At 37.9% G+C, this 26,014-nt stretch overlaps 1 protein-coding gene across 4 annotated transcripts in view; it reads right to left on the minus strand.

Annotated features, from left to right (window-relative positions):
- CLCN3 (chloride voltage-gated channel 3) overlaps window positions 1-26,014 on the minus strand; it is a 58,824-nt gene that overhangs the window by 18,722 nt on the left and 14,088 nt on the right. For 2 of the 4 annotated variants that reach the window (XM_054295631.1, XM_054295630.1), the window contains exons 1-5: window positions 17,073-17,273; window positions 4,112-4,269; window positions 3,056-3,155; window positions 1,268-1,455; window positions 499-621 (exon numbers count right to left, since the gene is read on the minus strand). In XM_054295631.1, the coding sequence (XP_054151606.1) occupies window positions 499-621; window positions 1,268-1,455; window positions 3,056-3,155; window positions 4,112-4,269; window positions 17,073-17,154 (651 nt within the window). In that variant the 5' untranslated portion in view covers window positions 17,155-17,273. Of the gene's footprint in view, window positions 1-498; window positions 622-1,267; window positions 1,456-3,055; window positions 3,156-4,111; window positions 4,270-17,072; window positions 17,274-26,014 lie in introns of those variants that run through there. The other 2 variants (XM_054295629.1, XM_054295632.1) reach the window with 1 other exon arrangement.

Below are 26,014 nucleotides of genomic sequence, written 5' to 3' on the forward strand. Positions count from 1 at the left end.
CTATTTTGTGGTGGATAGTAGCAGACAGCAATTGCAAACAGTGAGTTTTTGAGGATACTATATATTTCATATTGTGACTGTTCATTGGTTTGTGGTAGTTAAGGCAGCTAAAGGCATTGCAACAAAAGATTGATTGCTCTATCAAAACTGTGTCAATGTATCACTGCTCTATTATCACCATGGGGAGGGTGTGGACGAGGGGAGGTTTGAAATCCTTCTTCAGAAGCATACTAATCCAAACGGTTCCTTAAAAAGTGGTCCCAACAGAAGCAAAATCTACTAACTCAGGCGACTCTTTTAAGTTTGGGGTATTTTCTCAGAAACAATTAGCAAAATTACCATGTTTGCAGTTTGAATGTTGTATTAATATATTTCTTCAAAGACACAGGGTGCTTCCTCTTGCCTTTCCCCTGACCCACTAAGGCAGCAGTAATCTACACATTAATATGAAACAACTATAATATATATATATATATATATATATTAGTTAGATCTCACCTCAGGTATCCCTGAGCCACAGGCGTAGGGAGCAAATACCTTCACCAGAGAAACTGCTAAGAAGGCAAAGCTCAAAGCCCAGAAAATGTACATGATGTAGTTCATTATGTATGAACCTGGACCCTAAAAGCAAACACAAAATGTCAGAAAACAGGTTTGACATAAGAGCAAAATCACTACTTAAAATAATCCAGAAGCACTTCTGCTGCAAGTACATTAATACACATATTTTGAGGCACAGTAATTATTGCCAAGAGAGAGTTTTGTTTGAAAAGCATGAAGCCATGACACTTGCACATTAGCACAGACTTATAAAAGGTAGAAAGTGTTCTAACACTTCCTCTTGAAAAGAAAAAATAAACATTGAACAGGTATATTTTTAATAGCTAACAGCTGCTAAAATCTAGTGAATATTGAGTAAATCTTCCTTATTTAAAAAATGTGATAGAAAAAAATCAAGCAAATCTATTCTTAGTTATCAGAAAATACCATAGATGGATATTTACATACAGCTATTATCAGGAATAGAAATTCTTGTGCTATCAACAGCTCTATAGTCTCATAACTTCCTTACATTTGCAATACTCCAAGCTCCCTTGCAATTCATGAAATACACATTTATTACACTATAATCTAGTAATCAATTCAAATGCTGAAAAATGGCACAGACAGTACAACCTAAATTCATGTTTAGAATCCTAACCTTAAGACCATTATTTTTTTCCCTGCTCAGCCAAGCTGTTGAACAAGACCATCAAAGAATACTCACTTCTGCTTGCCCGATTATTAGCTCTGCCCATGTTTTCCACTGCGGACATTTATCTCTCTCTTCAAATGTGGTCTCATTTGAACCCCAACAACACTGCTCATGGTTAAACCACAAAGCACTAAGGCAAATGCCTTCCTTCAAGTCAGTCATCCAGTCAGCAGCTATGTCAATTAATCCTGCCAATGCCCCTGTTGTAGAAACAGTTTTGTATTAATGTTCTGGTAAACAGAAATAACACACACGGCTAAAATGAAGGAATGTGCTCGTATTGACTGAAGTATTAGGTATTAACTTAATTAAATGAATATTTAACATACTACTGATTTCCAGGATTATATCCTGGTTTTTGTTATGGTAAGACTAATATTTGCTGAAGAGTTAAGTACTTTGTATATTTCCCAAGTTACATGAAGTTTTTTTTGCCTTTTTTTTTCCGTATACCACAGTTCTCCAACAGTCCACTGAAACCAAGGAGTTAAGAGTAGAAAGTGAACTGTTACTTTTTTGTGATGAAGCAGTTATACAGCATCAAGTCTGCTGGAAAGAGATGGGATTCACCTGTCTAAAAGGTGGAAAAGGATTCTAGTCTATGTGTTGTCAAGTGAAAAGCAGTACTTCAGTAGAACAGAATTTCAACCAAATTATTAAAACAGGTAAACATAAGATCTCCTTGTGACTGAACTCAAGGTTGTACTATTTAAGATCCACTAGACATAGAAGAGAAGGCATCTGAGACTGAAAAACCTACCAGTGTGCAAGACCAGAATTTGCTCACTTTGTTACTCAGAAACAGAATAAAGGAATTTTAATAAACAGCAGCTTAAGGGGTTGAAAACACTACACTGCATGTTTCCACTGAAATCATCATAAACAATTTCCAGTGATTATACAGATTACACATTCCTGGTTTGTGCATCCAGAAGTATATAAACATGCTACAAACTTTGCATATATATTAATTTATATGTGATTTGTGAAAGTGATTATGTATATACCTAAGCAGTAATTATATTGTAACCATGCTTTTTAATAAGCATAGCCTTACTCCACAACTAACTTTGCTAACATTTAATCTAAAATGTCTAAATGTCTATTTGAAGTACTTATTTTGAAAAACTGGGCACAAAGTTTGTGACCATTCCTTACTGCACGTTTTAGTCACTTCAGACTATACTAACAGAAAAAGCCTGACCACTGGGCCACAAACTATTGGATGGTTTTAGCTGTAAAATCCATTCTAAAATACATTAAGAATGAAAGAGAGAATTGAAGTATAAGTCAACAAACTCTACCTGTTAAAGTCAGTATTTTCTGTGGAAGAACCTCTGTAAAGGTACAACATAAACATATAGCTAAAATTCACTAGTCCATAAATACAAGCTTTACAGGGAAGTGTGCTTGCCAAAACTACATATATACCAGAGCTACTTTTACAATCAACACTTCCACAAGAAATGCTACAGGTAAAATCCAAAATTTTACAGAAAGGGAAAACATAAATCTCAATCACAGGATTAAAGAACATTGATACTTTAGTAGGTGGAAGTTCAAAAACACTTGAGAAATTCTTTCTAAATTCAGTGAGGATTTTGGTTCCCATTTGATCAGTAAACCCTCAACTCAAAACGGTGAAGCCTGTAAATTGAGATAGTCAACTTTTTTCTTCCCTTATGGAACTGTTGTAGTAGACTGAACCAGCTCTTAGCTGGGTTGGTGGAGAACAAAGGAAAAACACAACAGCTATACTTGCTGACAAATAAGAAAAGAATCTTTTTTGTTTTCATTTACCTGATGCCAAACCAGTTAATGTGACTACCAACCATCCTGACCATGCATCGTACAAACTTTTTGTCATCTCCCATGCTGATTCTTTCTTCTTGCTGTTAATCTGCAAAGAGAAATCAGTATGTAGAGTTGTATGCATTTCAGTAATATGAATAATGAAACTAAAGGAAGTATGACATACAAATTGCATGATGCAAGCAAATAAACTCTCTCTTGAAACCACAAGTGTTCTGCTTGTATTTAGTGCTTCACATAGATAAATCAGCTTAATTATTCAGACATCAAGCAACTGACAGAGAAACATGTATTTGCTTAATTTAAACAACTAAAATCCAGGAAATACATTATTAGGAAAATTAAATACCTTCTGTGGCATACACCTAAACTGTTAATTGTAATATTATTTCCCTCCTATACATTAAATATTTTTGAACTTCAATTGAACTGTTAGCATACTAATAATAAGCTATTTCATATGATTCAAATTCCAAAACTTCTACTTCAAATATAAACACCTTTATGTTTAGACTAAAAGACACATATAAGTAAAGTAAAATAAAAAACTGGATAATTACCCTAAAGTACTTCTAGACAACTATTATTGTACTGAAAAAGTTGCTATTCTTATTTTATCCTTATTTACTCTGCACACTTAGCTGCAGTGGCAGAGACACTTGTGTCAGTACAAAAGCAATATACATCATGCTTCACTTTTCTGTACCAGTACCACCAAAACCACTATTGTACTATTACAATTACATCTACACTGGAAAATAGCCTTAAATATACTAGGATGAAAAAAATGCAGAACTTTAAAAAAGGTATTTGGGTGACAGGGACCTATTCCCTCTCTATTAAATTACTGCTTCTTTTTGAAGTTATAATAATACTGCAAGACTGCAGGTATCCAACTAAGCAGTGCTTTTTAAACAGTATTCAAGTAGTTTTAGCTGATGTAACTATGTACATATTTAAAGGACATGCATATATTTGTATGTGCTACAAAATCAGACCTTAACTCCAACATGCAACCAAAAAAGTTTTATTAATCTCAAGTACCCGTCTGTGCCTTTCTCTGTCTTTGCACTTCTCTCGAACCCAGTCAATGGTATGGAAGTCATCGTATGTTCCTACTCCAGGAATTGGCTCATCCAGAAGGTCCAGTAAATGTGTTGAACTGTTGATATTTCCTCCATTTGTCATTGTATAATGAGTTCCTGCAGCAGAGAAACAGAGGAATCAATTAATCTGGTGATAAATGAAGTATTCAAACTGTGTTCATAGCACAGAAATTTATGAACAAGTAATTAAGACACTTTCCATACTAAGCATATTGTGTTGTCATTTAGGTCTCCCAATGCTGCATGCCACTCCTCTTTACTGTAATTCAGCTGTTAAGTTAAATTTGTGTATTAGTGACTTTGTGTTTCCAGTGGTTAAATAGAAATGTCCTAGTCAAATTATTGTTCTGTGTCCAGACTCCAGAAAAACTTCAATAGAAGCAAGTGGGAAAAAAAGAGCAACTTTGACACACATTTAACTTGAAGTTTATTTCAGTTTATGAACTCCCAGAGGAAAACCTGTTTGTACAAAAACAAAGCAAGGATGATTAGCTAGAAAGTTCACAGTACCTTCCTTTGTAACTAGTAATTTCTAAATATACATTCTATTGATTACCAATCTCTCCTACACATCTAAATCAAATGTAAAATACAATATTAACAGATTGTAAATGCATCTAAAAAGCAACAAGAAACCAAACAAATACTCGTATTTTGTTTTTATGTATTTTTTCAGGTATATCACAGAGCAGTCCTTGGCAATGAAATTTTGGAAACATTGTATAAAGAAAATATCTTCTGCTAATTTGTCATCACTAGGTAGTTTCTTCACAAGCAGCTTGCAGAGCAACAGCCCCAGGAATATTTACTGCACTGATCAGAATAAGAAGAGCAGGAGGGGGGTACTGTGAAGTTTTCCATTTTCAAAAGTGATAAAAGAATGTTTTCACTTTTTTTAAGCTTTCAAATGTCATAAATTCTGTAATATATCAGCTTTTTTTTCTTAGTCCTCACTTGTTTGACTAAGAACAAAATATTTTGCCCAACAATACACAGCACACCACAGTAATCTCTATTCATAAAGACATACATTTAAGCTGACCAAGATTTTATCAGTTCAGACAGACACCAGAACTCATTTCAGTGTAGACTGACACTGGGATTTTTAGACAAGTGGGGGGTTTTTTAACCTGGGGTGGGTTTTTTTGGGTTGTTTTTGTGGTTGGTTTGTTTGTTTGTTTATTTCCAGGCTTCTTTAATTGCGCTTCTTGGTATTGTCATCAGAAATTTCCAACTAACCAAAAACCAAAACTAACAAACAAATAGCTGTCAAAGGACCTACCTGTAAACTTCCAAATGCTATAAATGCTGAATTCACCAGCCCAAGCCCTCACAATAACTCACAATTACATTTACACATAAGTAAAATGTGCCTTTTGTGAATTCTAAAATCTAGAAGAAGTAGTGTGACACCTGGCAGTACACTATGACCAAAGTGGTGCCTGAGTCATCCATTGCTTAAGAGGTCATGTTGATGCCTACTATAACGTAGTGTTTGCTCAGACATTTTCTTAGTGGTAAAAGACAAAACAAGAAAATAATACAAAATTCATATTAAGACAAAATGCAATTATAATTTTCAAGATACACAAACAACTATTACTATTTATTCTACAAAGATTTTTTTAAAAGTACAGAAAACAATGCAAATGTAGCAGACAGTTCTCCAATAACACCAATATTGTTCTCTTATGTGAGCCTGGCTGCCATCTTTACCTTAATACCTTGTTCCCCAGTCTATGCCATACTAAATTCCCCTTCATCTATTTCCCATAGCTAAGCCCTGTAAATCTCTTCCCAAAGCTGCTGCCAGTCTCTCTTAAGGCAGATGTAAAGAAGCATTACCTATGCTTCCATTAATAAAAGGCTAACAACAATTTAAATCAGGTTTGCTAATAGAGGTGATTGTGAAAACCTTGCTTTAGGATAAGGAATTCAATTCCCTTGCCACTTCCAGTTCTCCTAACTAGAAGTCTAAAATACATGTCTGGATAGCTAAAAAGGCAAGGTGATCTTGTGGAAGAGATACTAACAAAATTCACAGTGTGATAACTAGTTTAGCTCTCAGAATTAAGACAGTAACAGAATACATGATTAAAATATTATATTTACATGAAGTCAGCTTCCTCTGGCAAAGCAAGGGGACATAAATTAACCTCACCCACAGCTTAATTATTAATCTCCTACAAAGCTCCAATGTATTGACACAGTTTCCTGAACCTGAGTGAGTAGGGTTGGGCAAAAGCTTGTCTTTGCTCTGGAGGAGTTGGTTTTATGCCCTGCTATAAATGAAGCAGTACCTAACTACAAGGAGCATGCAATCCTATGCCACAGAAGGCAAAGGAAAGTTGAGAGTTATAAATGAATCACAAACAGTAAAAGATTATTTTATGCATACCACAAGGTGCTAAACTGGAATTCCCACCAGGGGATTATCAGAGATGCTATCACCAGAGATGGCACTATACTAATTGCACCTGACCCATAGCAGAACTACAAATGATGATGGTCCCATTCAGTAAAAATCCCACTGAAACTGTGTCACATTCCTACTTTGCCAACAGCTGCTGGCACACCAAATACTGGAATGTAAGTGATTATTGTATGATGGGGAAGAGACACAGAAAAAGATATGAAGCTGAAGAGGAGGTTTTGTTGACTATAGAGCTGCCATGAGCTCCTGATGCAACAACTCAATAGCTGTAATCTTGTACCAAGTGAAAAAACAGGCAGCAGTGAGTGTGGTAGCAAGGCTTCCTTAGAGGACCATGAAGAGGACGCCTGTACAAAATCTTCTGCTCAGTATCTAAGATACAGATCTCTGAGATAACATTCTCCTGCTAGCATTATGATCTATGTACTATACAACTATTCTAAAGCGGATATTAGAGAAAGATACTTTTACTGAGACTCAACATTTTTCCAACCTTTCTACCCTTCCTCCTCTAGAATTTCACACAGCAAGATGCTCCTTCCAACTATGAAGATAATGATTCTCATCAGCATAAATGCACAAATTCTCACTATTTACTCCCAGTTCCAAAGTCTCATTAAATGCAATGTTAAAACTCTTACCAGAACACAAATATTTCATCACAACATTCTAACCATCAGGCAGGAAATCAGCATTACCTAGATAAATTGTAGCACTTAGAAAACCTTCAGAAATATTTCCTCTTCCATCCTCTCCCTCTTCCCCGCTCCTGAAGTTTCAAGATGCTTTCACAGGCTACGTGCCTTTCACCACAACAGAAGCAGTTTTGGTCTTAAAAACCACAACAAGCACTTAGCATACAAGATGTATAGGTATAGCTTCCAGCTATGATAAGAGAACACTTCTAAAGTTCGCATGAGGACACCCAAGCCATTTTGGAGCTGTAAAGAAAGTAAAGCCTTTTTGTTACATTTGAGTTTGCTTAAGTTTTTATGAGATTGGAAGGTAATGGTAAAAGTGGCATGCAGAACATTAATTAGTATTGTTATTCCAAACTAACCCATGTTACTAGAGAGAGGGAAACAGTAGACTGATGTTCTCACAGACTTAGTACAATTTGTAAGAGTCCTTATAAAGCAAACACAGTCATTATACACTTTGCAAAAATAAGGCAAAATCACAGAATAGTTTAGGTTAAAAGACCTTAAAGATCATTTAGCTCTTGGGCAAAGACACCTTTCACTAGACAGGTTGCTCAAAGTTCCATCCAACCTGGCCCTGAATGCTTTCAGGCATGGGGCATCTACAGCTTATCTGATGGGCATTCTGTTCCAGTGCCTCACCACCATCACAGTAAAGAATTTCTTCCAGAATCTAATATAAACCTCCTCTCCATTTGAAGCCTTTCCCCCTCATCCTGTCACTATGCACCCTTATAAATAGTCTTTCTCCATCCTTCTTGAAGGCTCCTTTCAGGTACTGGAAGGCAACAATTCCATCACCTCAAAACCTCTTTTCCAGGCTGAACAAACCCAACCCTCTCAGCCTTTCCCCATAGGAGAGGTGCTCATCTTGGTGTCCTTCTGCTGGACTTGCTCCAACAGGTCAGTGTCCTTCCTGTGCTGGGGAAGGACAGCATTCTGCTCCTCCAGAGCAGAGGGACAGAATCCCTCCCTGGCCCTGCTGCCCACCCTGCTTCGGATGCAGCCCAGGACATGTTTGGCTTTCCTGGCTGCAAGTGCACATGGCCAGATCACGTCCAACTTCTCATCCACCAACACCCCATTGCACTTGGTCTTGTTAAACATCATGAGATTCCCATGGGCTCATGACTGGAGCTTGTCCAGGCCCCTCTGGATGGTATCCCATCCTTCAGGAGTGTCAACAGCACCTCTTAGCTTGGTGGCATCTACAGATTTGCCAAGCATCACTCAATCCCTTCACCTATGTCATTAATGAAGATATTAAATAACACCAGTCTCAATATGGACCCCTGAGGGACACCACTTGTGACTTATCTCCATCAAGACTCTGAGCCATTTATACCCCTACCCTCTGGATGTGACCATCCAAGTAATTTCTTATCCATCTAGTGGCTTGTTCATGAAATCCATCTCTGTCCAGTTTAGAAAGAAGGAAGTTGTGGGGGCCCGTATCAAAGGCTTTACAGAAGCCCAGCTAAATGATATCTGTAACCCTTCCCTTTTTCACTGATGGAATCACTTTCCCATAGAAGGCCACTGGGTTAGTCAGGCAGGAACCTTGGTGAAGCTGTGTGGCTGTCCTGAATCTCAACATGGAACTGCTGTGAGCTGCTGCAATCACAGACTGCAAGCTTATAGACAGTAGGCTGCTAGACAGTAAAGGCAACATGCTTCTTCAGAAAAAGGAAATTCTCTTGGGGAGTCAGTCACTATAAGTCTTAAATGAACTACCTTCTAGAAAGGCAGCTGACTTTTGTTATCCTTCCATGCATGTAATTCCAAGCCTAGAGCACAATCCTTTCTCAGCAATCAGCTCTGGTATTGCTGAAGAACTGTTTCAACTGAAGTTGTTAAAAAAAAAGAAAGCACAACTTTAAAAGAAAAAAACTGTAATAATACTAAGGTTAGCAGTTAAACACTGTACTTTGGGACACCTGATGAGAATGAAGGACAAGAAAAACAAAAATGCTACACAAAAGAAACCAGAAGAAAAGTGGATTCCAACACCATAAAAAAAGCTTTTATGTCTGAAGAAGTGAAGGATTTTTTTATTCTTTTTTTTTTTTTTAAATTTCAATGAGAACATAAAAAATACAATCCAAAACAGCTTGAGAAGATACTATGTCTGACAAAAAACCAACAGTCCTTACCATGCTGCTCTCCTGCATTTCTCTTTGAACATGTAGTTATACTCAATGGCTGTTGGGTCCCAACACTGATCCAACTTCCTGCTTTGCCTAGCTAGTTTCTGCCAATGGAACCACTAGGTAAAAAAATTAGAGATTTTGCTATACTCACAGAAGCTGCTTTATATATCAGGATTCCTCCCTGTCTTTTGTCCCTCATTAAGGCAAGGAATATCTCTTCTTTCCTATTTTATAGGTGTGCCTCATACGAGCAGTTTTCAATCCTGATTGATGTTGGAACTATGATGAACATGACAGAAAGCTGATTTATGTAGGTTACACACAGCAATGTTGAGGCCGTGCACAGTATTTTTAAAAGCTGCCTCACCTCCTGCAGGAGTAATCCTATACCACTTCGTCTTTCTGCAACTCAGGAGATTTCTTTCAAATTTGAAAATAACCCTGGAACACATGCAGCTGATGAAAAATGAGGTTTTAAGTGAAAAAAAAACTGGTAAGTTTATAGCTAATTTATTTCACACAAGAAAGGGGTTTAACAACATACACGCTGCTCCCAATTCATGCATAACTGGTCAACAATCCTCCCCAACTCTTTCCTTGCAGGCTGTATTCCTTCTTTTCTCATGAAAATAATGAGAAGAGAAACATTGAGATTTAAGAAAAATGCTACATCCTGCATAGTCAAACGATGCACGACAGATTTTTCTGCGGTAATCCACCACGTGATTATCTGAACAATTCCCCAGTTATCACCTAGAGAACAAATCCCCACAGCTACACCCCCGCAAGAGAACAAGGTACAGAACTGAGACATGAACAGGCTTCTCAAGAGGGTGGCTATCAGAGTTAACAAGGGACCATAATCTTATGATAAAGCTTAAGACCCCTTCTATATGCCACACAGCACATGATACCCATCTTCTGAAGGCACATCACAAAATACACCATTGTCTCAAACTGAGCCTATATTACCTTATTCCATTTTAAGAAATGAGACATGTCCCTCTTGGGACATAATTACACAGTAAGACTGAGCTGATCTAATTGACTGCTGGCACACAATGAGTAGATCTTGCTACCCCTATTTCTCCCCTCTGTTCTTGGTCACACACTCCCACTCTCACCCTTGAATCAGCTCTGTCACCCTTGATCTGACTGCACAGTAAACCAACCCAACATGCTGATCCAACTAAGCAGACAAACTAACAACAACAGAAAAAAATCTGCCATTATAAGGAACTGGAATCAAGTTTCTGTGCTGCTGGAGAAGAAACAGAGCCAGTGCATGGGCAAAAACTGAGAGAATAGATGGGGAGCAACAAGTTCAGCCTCTTCCATAGCAAGGAACTGTCAGACTAGTTATCCTGAAATACATAAACGCACCCTTGGGGTCTTGTCAGATTTTAATTATAACTTTCTGCTGGAAACAACTCAAAACTATAAATATTAATGTCCAGACATCATACAGTAACATCTATTTCACAGAGCTCAAAAATCCCTAAGGTTTAGAAACATTCCAGAGTTGTGAAAACAACAACAGATAAACAATGCCAATGCTGTATTCAATGGCAAAGCAATAACAGGACCTAATTTCTCAAAGGTATTTCTCTACAAGCTATGTAATTGTTAACTCTTACAGCAAGAATAGTTGGTGCTGCTCACCCATCCCTTTTTCAAAACAACGCACAACTACATAGCATTTGCCTCAGCTGCTGCTCTTATGGCTGACAGCAGTGCAACAGATCTCCTTTGGGCTACTCCCAGCAGCGTGAAAGGAAGAAGGAAAAAATGAAATGCACTTCTGGGAGTGAAAATGAAGTTAGTCAGATTACAGTAAAGGCTGGAATAAGCTCCTCCTGATATGACCATCCAAATCTGCTGAGTGTTAAAATCAGCAGGGGCTGTAGCTTTCCAGAGGGCAGGTTCTAATCCAAGGCTTTGCTTCACCCGTGTGTCCTTGGGCATTAGGTGCCAAGGGGAGTGGAGGCAGGGAAGCACCCTGTGTGCAACGCACGCTGGAAGGATCACTTACGCTTGCAACAAAGAAGATTTGTACACACAAGGCATGTGTGAGTGCCTCAGCTTCCTTCTGTCGCCATTCAGACCTCAAAGTATGAGGCTTTCAATTAAAAAGACAAGAAACATCAGTTTACTTTAATTTGTCTGTAACCACTCAAAGAGAGTCATTAAGCACAATCTCCTTTTCCTGGCTAGAAGCAATTTTTACATTTCAGATCAGAAGCACAGCACAAAATGCCAGTGTTATTCGCTACTGTTGATGATTACTGATCTTAAAGTCTTTGTAATCAATTAATACATTCCACTTGCAACTTTGAATTTTCAGCATGTCTCTTCATGTTAGCTCTTCTAACTGCATCAAAGGCTTTCAAACAAAAACTGGTCTCTGCATTACAATCAAAATGCATATAAAATTGACACAACTATATATACACAAACAAAAAAAAATCAGCTGGACAAAATCTAATACATGGGAAATAGGAAGATATGGAACAAGTTTTGAGGAACAAGGATAAGTTGTACTATTTACCAAAGTACTGCATGATAATATCCTCCATTTCATCTGCTCCCAAATAGGTCTGGGTTTAAAAATAATCTTTTAAAAAGTAGGAGTGAAATCAAAGTTCAATACTAGCACCTCTGAGTTAAACCAAGACTTTTGAACATTTGTGTCCACCACAAATGGACATAGGGAAAAAAAAAACAAAAAAAAAAACCCTGAGCTTTGATTTTCCACTTTAGGTGAAACAAACATTTCTGTTTCTATGATGCAGAACAAAAACAAAAAGACGTACTGCTATAGATTTCTTTTTTTTTTTTGTAGTCATAAAGGCAGATGGATTATGTTTATTTAATTATGTCTATGATGAATAGTGACTTCAGATATGCAAGTGAAAAGTTACTGAGATCCTCCCACTACTAAATTTACCACTTATATTTAAGATGAATAATGAGGAAGGAGATGAGAAAAATAGAAGGTATAAAAATATATAAAGTTAGAGAAAGCAAGTATTACAAAAGGGAAGTTATCTATGATCTAGCAATGACCAAGGCCATCAGAGTGAGAATGTCAGAAATTTAGATAATTAGATTTCTAAGTGCCGCCGCTGCATTTCCATAAGAGCAATTTACTTATATGTTGTTTTAGAGGGTAAAGACAGGATTCAGCAAAAATAAGAATTCTGTTAACATGATTATCCCAATCAGAGCACATTCAGGCCCAAGGACAGCATAATCTTGGTCTGTTTATTAGCTTTCTAATATCTCAAATAAAAATACATCAAAAAATTATTTCCAAAACTGAGAAACACGCTTCACAGAGAACCTTACCAGTTATACAGCACATGCAAACAGATGACCTGTAACTACCTAAATGAACTGCATTTACATCTGATGGTACTTCATGTTAATCACCAAAGCCAAATATGCTAAACTCATAATTGAAAATCCTTATCCCTCTTTTATACAAGGAACCTAAAAAACAAAGAAACAAAGCACAGCAGAAATACAGAAATACAGTGCCATAATCACACTGAGTTTCTCCAAGTTAGGTTTTTTCTCCAAGTACTTAGAGAATGATAATAAACTTGACCACATTTTCTGTTGTGAGCATGTAATTAATCTAGAAAAATAATTTTTTAAGTCTCACTCTGCAACTAATAAAATTTCAGGGTCAAGCCCTAGCTCTGAGCATATGTACACAACATTCATACCCATTTATTTCAAAGGTCACACTGGTATTGACTTTTGACTTATTACTAATTCTTAAACATAAGAGGACCTTAACCAGAAATGCAGCCTAAAATGCCAAAATTTTATCACTTAGGAGCATCTGAACTGGCTCAATATACATCTGACTCAAAGTCTTCCTAGGCTATTATTAAAAACTCTCTGCCCCACAGTTTACAGTAAGAGGTGAGGCTCCAGGTGGCTGAGATGTTTCCCCTGTTACTATCAGTATTTTCTAAGCAAGAGAAGTTGCACCTTCATGGCTGGAGACTGGTGCATGATAAATGAAATAGTGACTTCTTTTATCTCCCAAAAAAATTAGGTTTACAAAAACTAAGCCATCAGTACATCTGGCATGTTTTTTATACATGTAGTTTTCACATCTCCTGGCTACTGACTCTATCAGAGATTATTAGTGAAAGAAGATTTCATTAATTTTGCTTGAGGACTTCCAATTTCTTAAATCTAAGACATGCTTATATATATGCAGAAAATAACTAGGAGTCAACAAAGCCTGCGCCTACTATAGATAAAGTCCTGCTTGATCTGGTATCTGGCCACTATGCATGTTCTGCTGTTGCTCAGATTTCAAATTTTTCAAGTGGGGTAAAATTAATGCTTATTTAGGAATAACAAAAAGAGGGTCAGGGGTAAGAGAATCAGTGTGAGCATGTATGTGAATGGCTGGAAGACAAGCAAGATACTGATCATTCTGAACTTTCAAAAGGGTCAAGGTAGTAAAAATGATGCCAAGATAGATCTGAGGGAAACACAAGTAATTTATTTACATATGTTGCAGTATATGGTTTGTTATATGAAAAATTCTTACCAAAATGTACATGCCAGTTAGTTGGGATATATGCAATCCTACATCAGAACTTTTAAACCCTTTCTGAGAAGTAGAATTTTTAACTCTTATTTAGTAGAGAATGGAGCAGAAGTGAACTGTGTTCCTGAATTTTTATTTGTGTGTCAGGGAGAATAAGTAGGTCTGGAATGATCCATTTAGTATCACATAAAGAGAAATATTAGGACAGCACAAGTCAAAGAAGCTCCTGGTAAGAAGTATTCAATAATATCTGTTTAGCTTTTTTTTTTTTAAAGACATTAGTGAGTAATCAACATAACAGATAAATACAATTAATAAATACATACTTTTTGAAATCTTTCCATTTGATATTTCATAGTGTACTTGCACAGGGGAAAAAAATCGTCTTAATGCAAGCTAACAGATCAGGCCTTCAATAATAATGTATTATAATACTTTGTATTTCATCTCACTGAACATTAATGAAGGTTGTTAATTAAACCTCAAGACCCCTGCTGATTTAAACAGTCATTTCATAATTGCTGAGGTACAGCTACTTTGGGTGAGCCACTGCAGTCAATTAGCGCAACAAATGCTTTGATGTTACACAGCAATTTTGCATGATGTGAACATTACTCTGCAGGACATATGAGTTTTGAGTATGTGAATAAGGGGAAAAAATCACCAGCCTCTAACAATTAATTCTGCTTTCTTGGAGTATCTTTACCCATGATCTCTGAGCTTGTTATCACAATGCTGTGAAATCTACATGAGAGGAAAACAAAAATCTTAGTAGCACACAAAGTAATGTGAAGAATTTACTTTCAATTTCTGGTTTTGTCTGCTAGCATTTTGAGCTTTATTTTAATAACTGAATCACAGTAACAGAGTACTGGGATCTTGTAAACCAGCAGGAAACACTCACAAATTTTGCTTACATCTATTCAAACAAACTGGTCTGGAGTCATCTTCTTATGAGACATATTGTTGTGGTTTGATAAGCACTTGAAAAATTCAGAACTGCAAAAGATTTTGGTAACACTATTCAGTTTTTGGATTTTTTTAATCTTAACTCACTAGAGCAAGCCCAAAAAGCACAAGTAACATTTGTTTTGAAATACAGTATTAGAATATTAGAAGCACAAGCCCTAACAGAATTCAGTGGAACTGCAAAAAGGACAAGTCACAACTGGGAATTGTCTTGTTGGCCCCCAGCAGTGTCACCACAATGGAACTACCCAGCTGAATCCTCCACAGCCTTCATTACAGTATTTGCAAGCATTATGTTTAACAGCAACACTCCAGTGTGGCACACACCACTTTGCACTGCAAATATCTACTTTTTGTATTGTAAAAATCAACTAAAACCTGTTATTTTCCATAGAGCTGATCACATTTCAATGTCTAACTATAACTGCAGAGTCTGAAAGTGTCATGTTAGGACTGTTTTGCAGTTCTCATATTTAAATCTATCAGAAATCTGAACTCACAGAATGGTTGAGGTTGGAAGGGATCTCTGCAGGTTACCTTGTCCAAACCCTATACTGTTTTCCCAGGACCATGTCCACATGGCTTTTGAATATCTCTGAGGAAGGAAATTTCACAATCTGACCTGCTACAGTGCTCAGCAAGAACCTGTCTGCAGATGTTCAGAGAACACCTCCCGTGTTCGGTCTGTGCCCATTGCCTCTGGTCCTGTCACCGGGCACTGCTCACAAGTGCCTGTCTGCACCTCCTCTGCACCTTCCCTTCAGGTATTTATATTCATCCTTGATAAGATCCCAAATTCACGTTTTGCAAATCTTTTAAGAAAACACTCGCCTCAATTTTTCAGAAGTGGTTCTAAAATCTGACTTAGGTAGTGTAAAATTTGCTTGTCTAAAATAAACTGTACTGGAACTTGTTGATGTTCTTAAGATATGCTGAAAAACATTCTAAGAACCTTAAAAAGACAACAAATAACCTTCAATGTAAACTACTAAAAAATAGACAAATTGTCAGATGAAAATAAATGAAAATAAATTTATTTACAGAAATAAGAGTTTGCATGGACATGCAAACCAATAAATTACATAGAGAGAAAAAAAAATCATTTTATGCAAATCGTCTCTCTATTCTCAGCCTACCTCCTCTCTAATGCTTACGCCAGCAGCTATAAATGTTGTTAACTTTCTAATTTTAGATTGCCCAATTTAAACAAAAGTAGGGATTCAATACATTTATTGTTTTAAATACCACATTGTGACCATCCAATCCAAACAAGAAAACATAATTATATTCTCATAATTTGAAGGCCTAACTTTTATTCCTGCTACAACTTCTCAGAACAAAATAAAATCTTTACAGAATGTATAATGCTTTGAATTTTCAGTGAGAAACAAAATATAAGCTCAAAAGAGGATTATTTTTTTTTCCCTGAACACTGATAACACTTTTCGTTCTAAATCTGCTTCCTTACAAGCAACAGTGTAAAGAACCTCCCCTAAAGTACCCAGTTCCTTATGAGTTCATCAATATTTGCTGAGCTGACACATGACCATTGCAGAGCTTTCCCTTGGCACAGCAAAGACGGCAACAACCGGTCAAGTCTTAAAACCAGGTACGGAAACTTCAAAGCCAGACAAACACTGTGCCTATTTATGCTAGTGGAAGGCAGGTAAAAATTCTATTTAGTAACTCTAGCTAATTTGGTCATAGTCAAAGACAAGCACAGTTTTTGGAAGGTTTCTTTTTCTCCACGAGATGGCTTTATTGATTTAAAAAAACACACACATACACACAAAAACCCGGGAGGGAGCGAAAGGCAAGCCCGCCACATATCGAAGATGGAGTCACAGGGCGATGAGATGCGAAGCAGGACTGATCTGCGCGCAGAGAAAACAATCCCTGACAACACAGGAACCAGCCAGAACTGAATTCTCCTCCCACAAAAGGCATCGGGCAGGCGAAAAAAAGCAGTTCGATAATTAGCAAGCCTTTACGTCCCCGTTTCAAAAGCGGACAGCGCTCCTGCACGTACAGCCATGCAAACAAGTAACCCAAACGCCAATCCGGCATACCTCGTTTATGCAACTCCCGGAGCGGAATGCCGTCTCCTCCCCCTCCATCGTAGGGCAGATACGGATCGGAAGAGACATCCATGGACGTGACGAACGCGAGGCCCGCCTGCCGGCTCAGGAGGGCCGCGGCATTCCTCACGCAAGGGCGGCCGCGGGGGCCGCTGCCATGTTCGGCCGGGCCCGGCCTGCGCCGCCGCCGTGGCTCTGCAGCGCCGGGCTCTGCGGAGCGGGCTCGGCCCCGCCGCTGATGTCAGCGCGGGGCGGCCCCGCCACCTGCGCCTCCCGCCCGCCACACGGACGGACGGACGCGGCTCCGGCGGCACGGCACCGCCACGGCGCGCACCGAGGGCCGGCGGCAGAGGGCGGAAAGCCGCTGCAGCTCACGGCAGAGCCGGCCCCGCAGGGAGCGGGGTCCCGGCCCCGCCGGCAGAACGGCGGGAGGGACGCGATCGCACAGGTGAACCCAAAGCTGCCACCCCGTCAACAGGTGAACGGTGGGGCCCGGCTCAGAAAAACAGGCGAACCTGCCGCGACAGAGCTGCCCGTAGGTCCTGCACCTTCCTGGAACCACGCCTGCTGACGCTTCTAAACACCTATAATCGCATTTTGTCTGGAAGGGAAGATTCATGCATTGCTGGGGGCTGGGGAGAAGCCTCCTTCCTAGGCATTTCATTTACTCTTTTCTAACATTAAAATGATTACCTCAAAGGAACAACAACATTAACCTGCCAAAAGCCAACCCCTCTGCTCCACAGGACAGCTCACCCCACTTTCATCAACCTCCTATGCCCCATTCACGCAGAACTTTCCTATAGCAGTAACTGACAGATTTGAACATGTGTCATCAAAAAAAATAAAACAAAAATTTAATTACATATCTAACAGAAAAGGAATAGTGTCTCATTTTTTTTTTGTGTGTGTGTGTGTGATTATTCTGGTATTACAACTGTGTAACATCCATACCCACACTATAAAGCTTGGGGTGGGGGTGGAAGAAAATATAATAAACACAAGTCCACACTTGGCTTGCATTACTCTACACATTGATAAAATGGTCCGAGTCCCTTAAAAGTCACAGCCTCAAAATAGGCGACAGCCCACATGAATCTAACCAAGGCATTCATGTGATGCATCATCAAGCCGTGGCTGTTAGAGCACTGGCAAAGCCCAACACAAACAGCCGGGATCTAAAGACAGGAAATCCTACACTGACTGTATGCTTCCATTTGAAACAGATACTATTACATATTGAATCCATATACTATTTTATGTTTAATGTTTGATCTTGTCCTGGTCCTGTCTTGCAATTGCTGATAATAGCAATTGATAAGAAACCTATTTTACTTGAGATTTCCACAGCTGGTCCAGTGGTAATGAAATACATACAGAAGGTATGCATAGTTTTTTCCTTTTTTTCCCTTCAGCAGGTAGCAAAGTTAAATATATTGCATGCCTACTGCACAAAGCCAGCTTCCACTTCATTCACACAGCAAACAAGGAATTAATTTTATTGTGTATGTCTTTGCACCTCTGTAAATGTGAGTGAGTTATTTTAGTTTTCAAATGTATTCGTTTCTTAAGTAATTTTCCATATATATTCTTAGGGAAGAAATTTCTCTTATAAGCCAATGTTACAAGCTGTGTACTGCAAATGATCATTTTGAGGACAGACTAGGACATAAAGAAATGTTACGTTTACTTCATAGGCTTGTAAATATAGTAAATGTTAAAAAATATGTCTCTGATACAAACATTGAGAAAATGCTGGCATCTCTATAGGTGGAAAAACAAGTGAGAAAAGGGGAGGGAAATGAGCATATAGCAAAATACATTTCAAAATCTTAAAGACTTCCTTATCTCCAAGACAAAGGGAACCCTTGAGCCACAGATAGTCAGTTCTAAAAGACAGCTCCATTTGCTATCACCTATACAAACAAATGCTTTTTTAAGAGTGGCCTCCCACAAACTTTTTAACAAAAAATCCAGAATCTTTAGGATCTTGCACATGCAAATCTTTCAGAGCCATTATGCATTACCACCATTTATATTTGCCTGTGAAAAGACAAACCTAAGCACCTCTTAACTTCAAATTATTCCTATCCCTTATTTCCAGAGAAATACAATAGAAATCCGTGAACATTCTTAATCCCTTACCTCAACAGAACCTGGAAGTAGTCTGTAATCTTATTGTAAGGTTCTAAATAAAAAGTCATTCACAGCAGGAAGAAATACAACAGTTTCTGTAACCTGAAGCAAGAACTATTACAGAATGAACCGTTAGTGCATTTATTATATGTCGATTATATATGACAACACTATAAATTCAACTTCATACTTGAGGGAATATGAAATAAAGGATATAAAGGACTTGCATGAATAAAGTCTGGAAGATCATCTCTACTTTAGGAGTTTGATGTGGTTACTGAAATTCTGGAATGTCTTAAAACTGATAATAAAAATCAGTCACAGAAAAGAAATTACTCACTTGTTGGCCAAAACCTGTTCATTGGACTAAGGCAAATGCAAAATTTCTGCCCAAGATTGAAATCCAGTTTGAGGTGCAAAAGGTGAGGGATATAACTTGTTCAAGAGTATATCTGATCAACTGTGGGTATGAGAGAAAGTCATAACAAGATGTCTGCAGTGAAAAATAGATGACTTCATATTTGCTACATGAAATTTCAAGAGTCCACCTAATACTAAAAAAGTATTCAGCTTTCAAAGGTCACTGCTTATAGACTGGCTGCCAAATACAGCCCTTTGTCTACTCTTAAAAAGCAGAGCAGTCATTTTCCCTTCTCAGTTACCAGCAGCTTGTGTTCTCAATGTTCATACCCATCATCACTGTGTGTACTGCCTTTCCTGCAATACCATGAAAGGTGATTTTAGTTTTTGTGTTGTTTTGGTCTTCTTAAGAAAGAAAGATACTATGCATACTAACATAATAAGCAGTCTTTTTTCTTTGTAAATATCTAAACACCTATGCAATTTAATCTTTCCAAATTACTCTTTTTCTACCTGATCTGAAAAAGTGCATAGCTTGAACTGACAACTTTATATTCCAAAGAGTGCGTCAGTTATTTCTGTTGTGAAGTTCTGCAAATTCCAAAATTATAGTCATTTAAATGGTGTCTCTAGCTAACTATGTATTTTGGGTATTACAGAGTACAAAGTATTATGAACACTTGTTGTAAGGCCTAAAGCAAGCTTAACAATACCCTTATTTTAAGTGGCTGAGAGCCCTTCAAATTGCCAATTTACTACATATAACAGCTCGCATGTAAACATCAGGTTTGTATAGCAGCTTGTTTTCCAAATGTCATTGCAGTAATTATAGCCTAGGTCTCAGTCCCAGAAATCCTCCATGCCCAAATAACTTCACACATTGGAGTGCTCCCATTGTTCTCTGCAGGCACAGGCTGTGGTTAACCATAACTTAGATGCACCTGTCCTTGCAGAAGTCCATTGTTCTGAAAATACTGGAATGTGCATAGGTGACACACCTTTAAGGCACAGTAAGAATGACAAAAGGCACTTTTATCCTCTCTCCACACTTAGTCTTTTCCGGTTTAGGGAAAGAATCACATTCAAGGCAAAGTATCTGACAATATAAAAACAAGTCAGAGGTTATTCAAATCAGTACACCCAGGGAAATATGTTTTGAAGGGACAAAAGGCCAATGAAAAGAAGGGAAGTACCACAGAGGTATGACAGCCTGCTTACCCAAGCCTGCTGGAGGGAAGACCTTAATTCTGAAGCACTTCCCACCATTTCATATTAAAAGGTAAGCAAGGTTTAAAGAAGACAGCCAAGCACTGTGCTACATATAAAATAAACATGCTCTTGCTTCTCCCAATTACTTACTTTGTTTTGGTGACAGACTATGTAACTTTGTCATACCAGATAATGAAAATTAAAATCATGTCTTTTATGAAATTACAAATGTAAGTTTTGGGATGCTGAATGGTTTCATCAGCATAAAAACAGATGCCAAAAATGTGACTGATAATTACAAATGTTAGCGTGACTGATGCAAAAGATTTTGGTGATTCTCAACTGTCATTTTCTTTCCTATTATTATTCAAAACTAAAGCTTCTCTTTCAGCAGAGCTAGAAGATAATGTTCTCCTAAAAAATGCTACACATAGAGCACTCACCAAAGTAGCTACCATCTGCAACCATTCTAAAAAGAATTTAACTCATACATACCTTCTCTTGAAGGGGGGGAAAGCATCTGTTTACAACAGAGTGCCCAAAGTATACATAAAATATCTCAAAACCCTCTGTACCTCATCATTACTTTTCCTTCCAGCTTTACTCTCCTACCTTTTCTCCCAGTTTCTTCTTTCATTAACCCTTTTCTCAAACCATGCAGCCAAATTAAGTGAAGGTCTAACCCTTCTACCAGACTGACTTCTCTTAATGTTTATTATCAAGGAGCCCCTTCAGCCTGACTTTGTTCATTTTGCATAAAACCATACAACTTTCTCAGATGGGTCACACAGAGCCTTCTGTGAGAATATGAAAGATGATAAAAGGACAAGCACTGTTCTATCAGTTCTAATTCCCAGACATGGTCCAGGATGATATAAAAAGAAGCAACCACAGAAAATGGGCAGGAAAGGAAGAGAGTGAAAAAAAAGTACAGTTATACATAGCTTCAGACTGATACATAGTAAAAAACAAGGATAAATTATTTTGAAGCATTATAAATTAGAGTCTTGAACTTCATTTCTTCACAGGCAGTGTACAGAATTCTGTCCTTGATCAGTGTATCAGGCTATATATGGAAGACTCTGTTACTATTACCATGTCATCAAAAGCCTCAATAAGGCAGACAGATAACAAAACGAAAAATTTTAGACCAAATATAATGTAAAAGCAGAAGAAAACAAATTTATAGCATGTGCTGTTGAGTAGTTTAAGGAAGATGGGGTTTAAGCAACACAGAAGTAAAAAAAAAAAAAAAGAAAAATGTGCACAGCAGTAATACACAGTAAGATTTTTCCCTATTTCCATTTTATTATACAGAAAAAATAGCTTCTTAATCACAGTTTCTTTTTTTGTAATCGCTTTCCCACAAAATTGTTACTTAATTTTGCTCACAATCATTTCACCCACCAGAGAACACTTTAGTTCAGGTTCTCACCTAATAAACTCACTTTTTACTGGCTGACCACAGGTTTTTGTATTATACTCCTAAAGTTTTGTATAACTTCCAATGGTGCTTTTATTCACTGTTCAGACACAGAAGGTGGTAACTGAAGTCAAACCCAACCAGCAAACAGAATGCAGTAGAACAGGTCATATAGCCAAAAGCATGTTGTGTAATCAATTCTGAGACTGACTTCCCCTCAGGGAAGTTGAACCTCCACTGCCAATCAGGGAAACAGCAGTAAAAGTTTCCCACTGCCACACAAAACTTCAGGGCGGAAGAAATAATAGACTTAAAAAGGGGGAAATAGTAAAATAAACTGGGGGGCAGAAAAAGAAAAGTTTGGTGCCTAAAGACTGGTTTGACGTCTTGGCCCAAAACACCAAAAGCAAGGCTAGTCTCTCCATTTTCTTTCCACTTCTTTCTAGGCCTGCCTCTAACACTACTTAATGTATAACCCAGTGAGGCTGGAAGAAAAGACTTGACATCAACAGACTACATATAGCTACCAGGTGTGAGAGGTACATATCAGTCTTTTTAGTCTTTGGGGTTTTGTTTGGGGTTTTTTGTTTTGTTGGGTTTTTTCTTATTTTTGGGGCTATTTTCTGGCTAGTTAGTTGGTTTTTGGTTTGTTTTTTGGTTTTTATCTGTTTTACACTGTAATTAGAAATATATACTTCTCTGTATTAAACATGTGAGGAGAACTTGGAAGAAAAGCAAGCTATCTTTTACAAACAAATTGCTCTCTCTGATTCTCTAAGAGCCTCTTAACTACTACTAAATTTTTTTTCTGTATTTTGTTTGCAGGATAGGCTTTTACTAAGAAAAAAAGTACTGCTGCATTTTCACCTTTGCATATGTGTTCTCACATTCCAGTTTGCTAAAGCTCTACTTACAACGCATCACCAGGAAGATTTGGCATCCTTCCCTGAAGTTCACTTCTCCCCTTTCGCAGACTAGCCAAAATTCTGCTGCAGAGATTGTTCTGTTTTTCCTCATACCTAGATGCATACAAAGATCTAGGTCTTATCTGCTCCATTGCCCTTATTCTGTTTTAGGGCTGTTCCAAGAAAGCCCTATGTTTTCTATTCCCAAGAAAAACATTCCTTTCCAGTTGGGAAAACATGGCTGCAGTAGGGTGCAGTCAGGTCAGGCTCTGAGGTGAGAATTTTTGCATGTGAATCATTCTCTTTTTTTTGTACACATTTTTTTATCACTATTGTTGCTGTCACTGTTCTTTTTCTTATCCCATTGCTGTTTCCATTAAATTGTTCTTATCTCAAGCTGTGATTTTTGTCTTTTGTTCCTTCAATTCTCCTCTTCAGCCACCCATGGAGGTGGCAGGAATGGGGGGGAAGGTGGAGCAAGCAGTACGGTTTGGAAGGTCTCAGTGGAGAACTAAACTGGGGAGTACCACTCCTAAACCACAGCAGCCACATATATATAAATGTATATATATGTTAGGCTTACCTTCTATCTTTGAGAATATTACATCTTCTTCATAAATAAATAGGCTTTGTGAACACAGTGTCAACAGCAATTCTGGATGTTGTCAATATATAACACTTCATTATGCCAGGCATATTTTGAATTCCACTAAACTATGGGCTCAGTACCAAGTAGTGGTCAGAATAAACTTACTCAATTTCTAGGACATGCCCATCCTCCAAATGCTGGGTGAAGTTCTGATCCCTCCCTAAAATCAGAGATATTGCAAAGGCCTCAGAAAGGAGCAGTGAAGAAGATCCAAAGGATGGGATAGCTACAAGGTTGGATCAAGCACATAAGAAGACCTCAACCTGAAAAAGACATAACTGAGGAGAAGAAAAAACAAGTAGCAATGGAAATAAAATTTTCACCATCTGTTCTAATAACAGTGACAGCATCACGTAATTCATGTGTTAATCCTTGTTAGTTTCCACATGCGTATGGCCACTGCATGATAGGCTTATCAGGGTATGTGTATTTGGCACCACAATCCTAGTTTCAGGTCACCCTGTCCTAGTTTCATATCAAACCTTTTCCTATCAACAGCAGTTTCACTTCAATAAGCTAATAATACCCCCTAAAACTTTTTGTATCAGCAGAAATAGTTTCTGCAGTTACAACTGTAGATGAAAACTAAAAAAACCCAAAAGAGAGCTTAAGCACTTAGGCCACACAAGGGTAAGTGACAAGGAGATCCATGTGTCAGCCCATGCTAACACATGGGCCAGTGTTCACCTAAGTAAGACTCTGGCACTTATATCTGCTCTCAGCAGTATTTATACCTATATTTAGGTTCAAAATAAAGAAAAGAAGGTGGTGCTTTACATAAAACATAGCTAAGCTATGAGAGCCTGCAAGGGATGGTTTGGGTGCTAAAGAATTGCATTTGTGAGAAAAGCTCAGTTCAAGAAAAATACACTGATAAAGACTAAAATTAAAACCCACCACTTAGACAAGAGGGGCCATCAGCTAAGCAAAAACTGCTCTACAAGTACTGTGGTGTCTATCTCTTACCCTGTTATTACTCTTCCTTAAGCACTAACTTTTAACCCCTGCCAGAGACAGGATGCTAAGCTAGGTAGTTTTGTGGTTTGACTCAGTACAGCTTTTCTCATGTTTCAGGGATAGCATGATATCCTCTTTCAGAATAATATTTCTGTTTAATCCAAGCACATGAAAAGCTTTCATTTTAAAATGCTGGTAAGCAAGAATACTCTCAAAGGCAGAAAACAAGAGTACAGCCCAACATCAATTTGGGGAAAATCCTATCTGCCTTCTTTGGCTGACTTGAGAGAACAAATCAAAACTAAAATGAATAAATGAAATATTATTAAATCTGTATAAAAATTTGTCTATTTAGCTCCTAAGGACTTTATAGACATATTATACTGAATTATTTTCTTTGAAATTTCAGACTCATCTTTCTATATATATGCCATCACAATTCCTCTGTTTTCATTCCTCCACTTGACACTATTCAGACTGTTTGTCTGGGAGAGGGACATACACATACTAACACTACACCAAGCTGTCAAGCTGGGAACAACTCCTTCAGCAGCATCTGCTGACAGAGCCAATGTGCTTTAAGCACTTCAGGAGAGCTGCAGAAGGAAGCCAACAAAATTATATAATATCAGAAAGAAGGAAAGAATGGATTATTAGTACTATAATTCATCTTCTTCCAAAGCATCACGCTCACGTGCTGAATAAATCTTTGGCAGGAAGGACCAGTGGGACCATTCAAGGATTGTTAGTAGGGTTGACAAGTCCTCAAAGAGCTGACCACGGTATTTATGAGATATGGAAATGATAATTATTTGTTTTCAAACAGATAAGAGAACAAGAAACTACTTGGTTACTAAAACTCTACATCCACACTGCTGTAATTTCCATCCCTCAGACAGCCTAATGCCTAATCTAACTATCTAGCTATAACACCATTAGAGGCTGTTCAACTACAACAACACCAATTGAATTTACATTTTGGACAATAACTAGAAAGAAAAACCCAACCAAACAAACATTAGAGTTCAGGAAATCACTAGCATACTCACTGAAATTCACTCATTCTGTAATGACATCCCATAGCTAAGACAAAACATTTTTTTTTCCTTAAACTAAGAATCTTCCAGTCAGCTGGGGAAGTGGCGGAGGGAGGGGGGAAGAGAAGGGATGTTGACTATAATTTTTAAAACCCTGAAGAAGAACCTTGTTAATTAGCCCAGTTACCCATTTAAACATAATGTATAACAATTTCTGTTCAAGAAAGGTGGGCAAAATCAACTTCATGCATTATTAA

Source organism: Melozone crissalis, unplaced genomic scaffold, assembly GCF_028551555.1.
Source record: "Melozone crissalis strain CALT ecotype California unplaced genomic scaffold, PUWL_Pcris_2 ptg000006l_1, whole genome shotgun sequence".
Taxonomy (NCBI): Eukaryota; Metazoa; Chordata; class Aves; order Passeriformes; family Passerellidae; genus Melozone; species Melozone crissalis.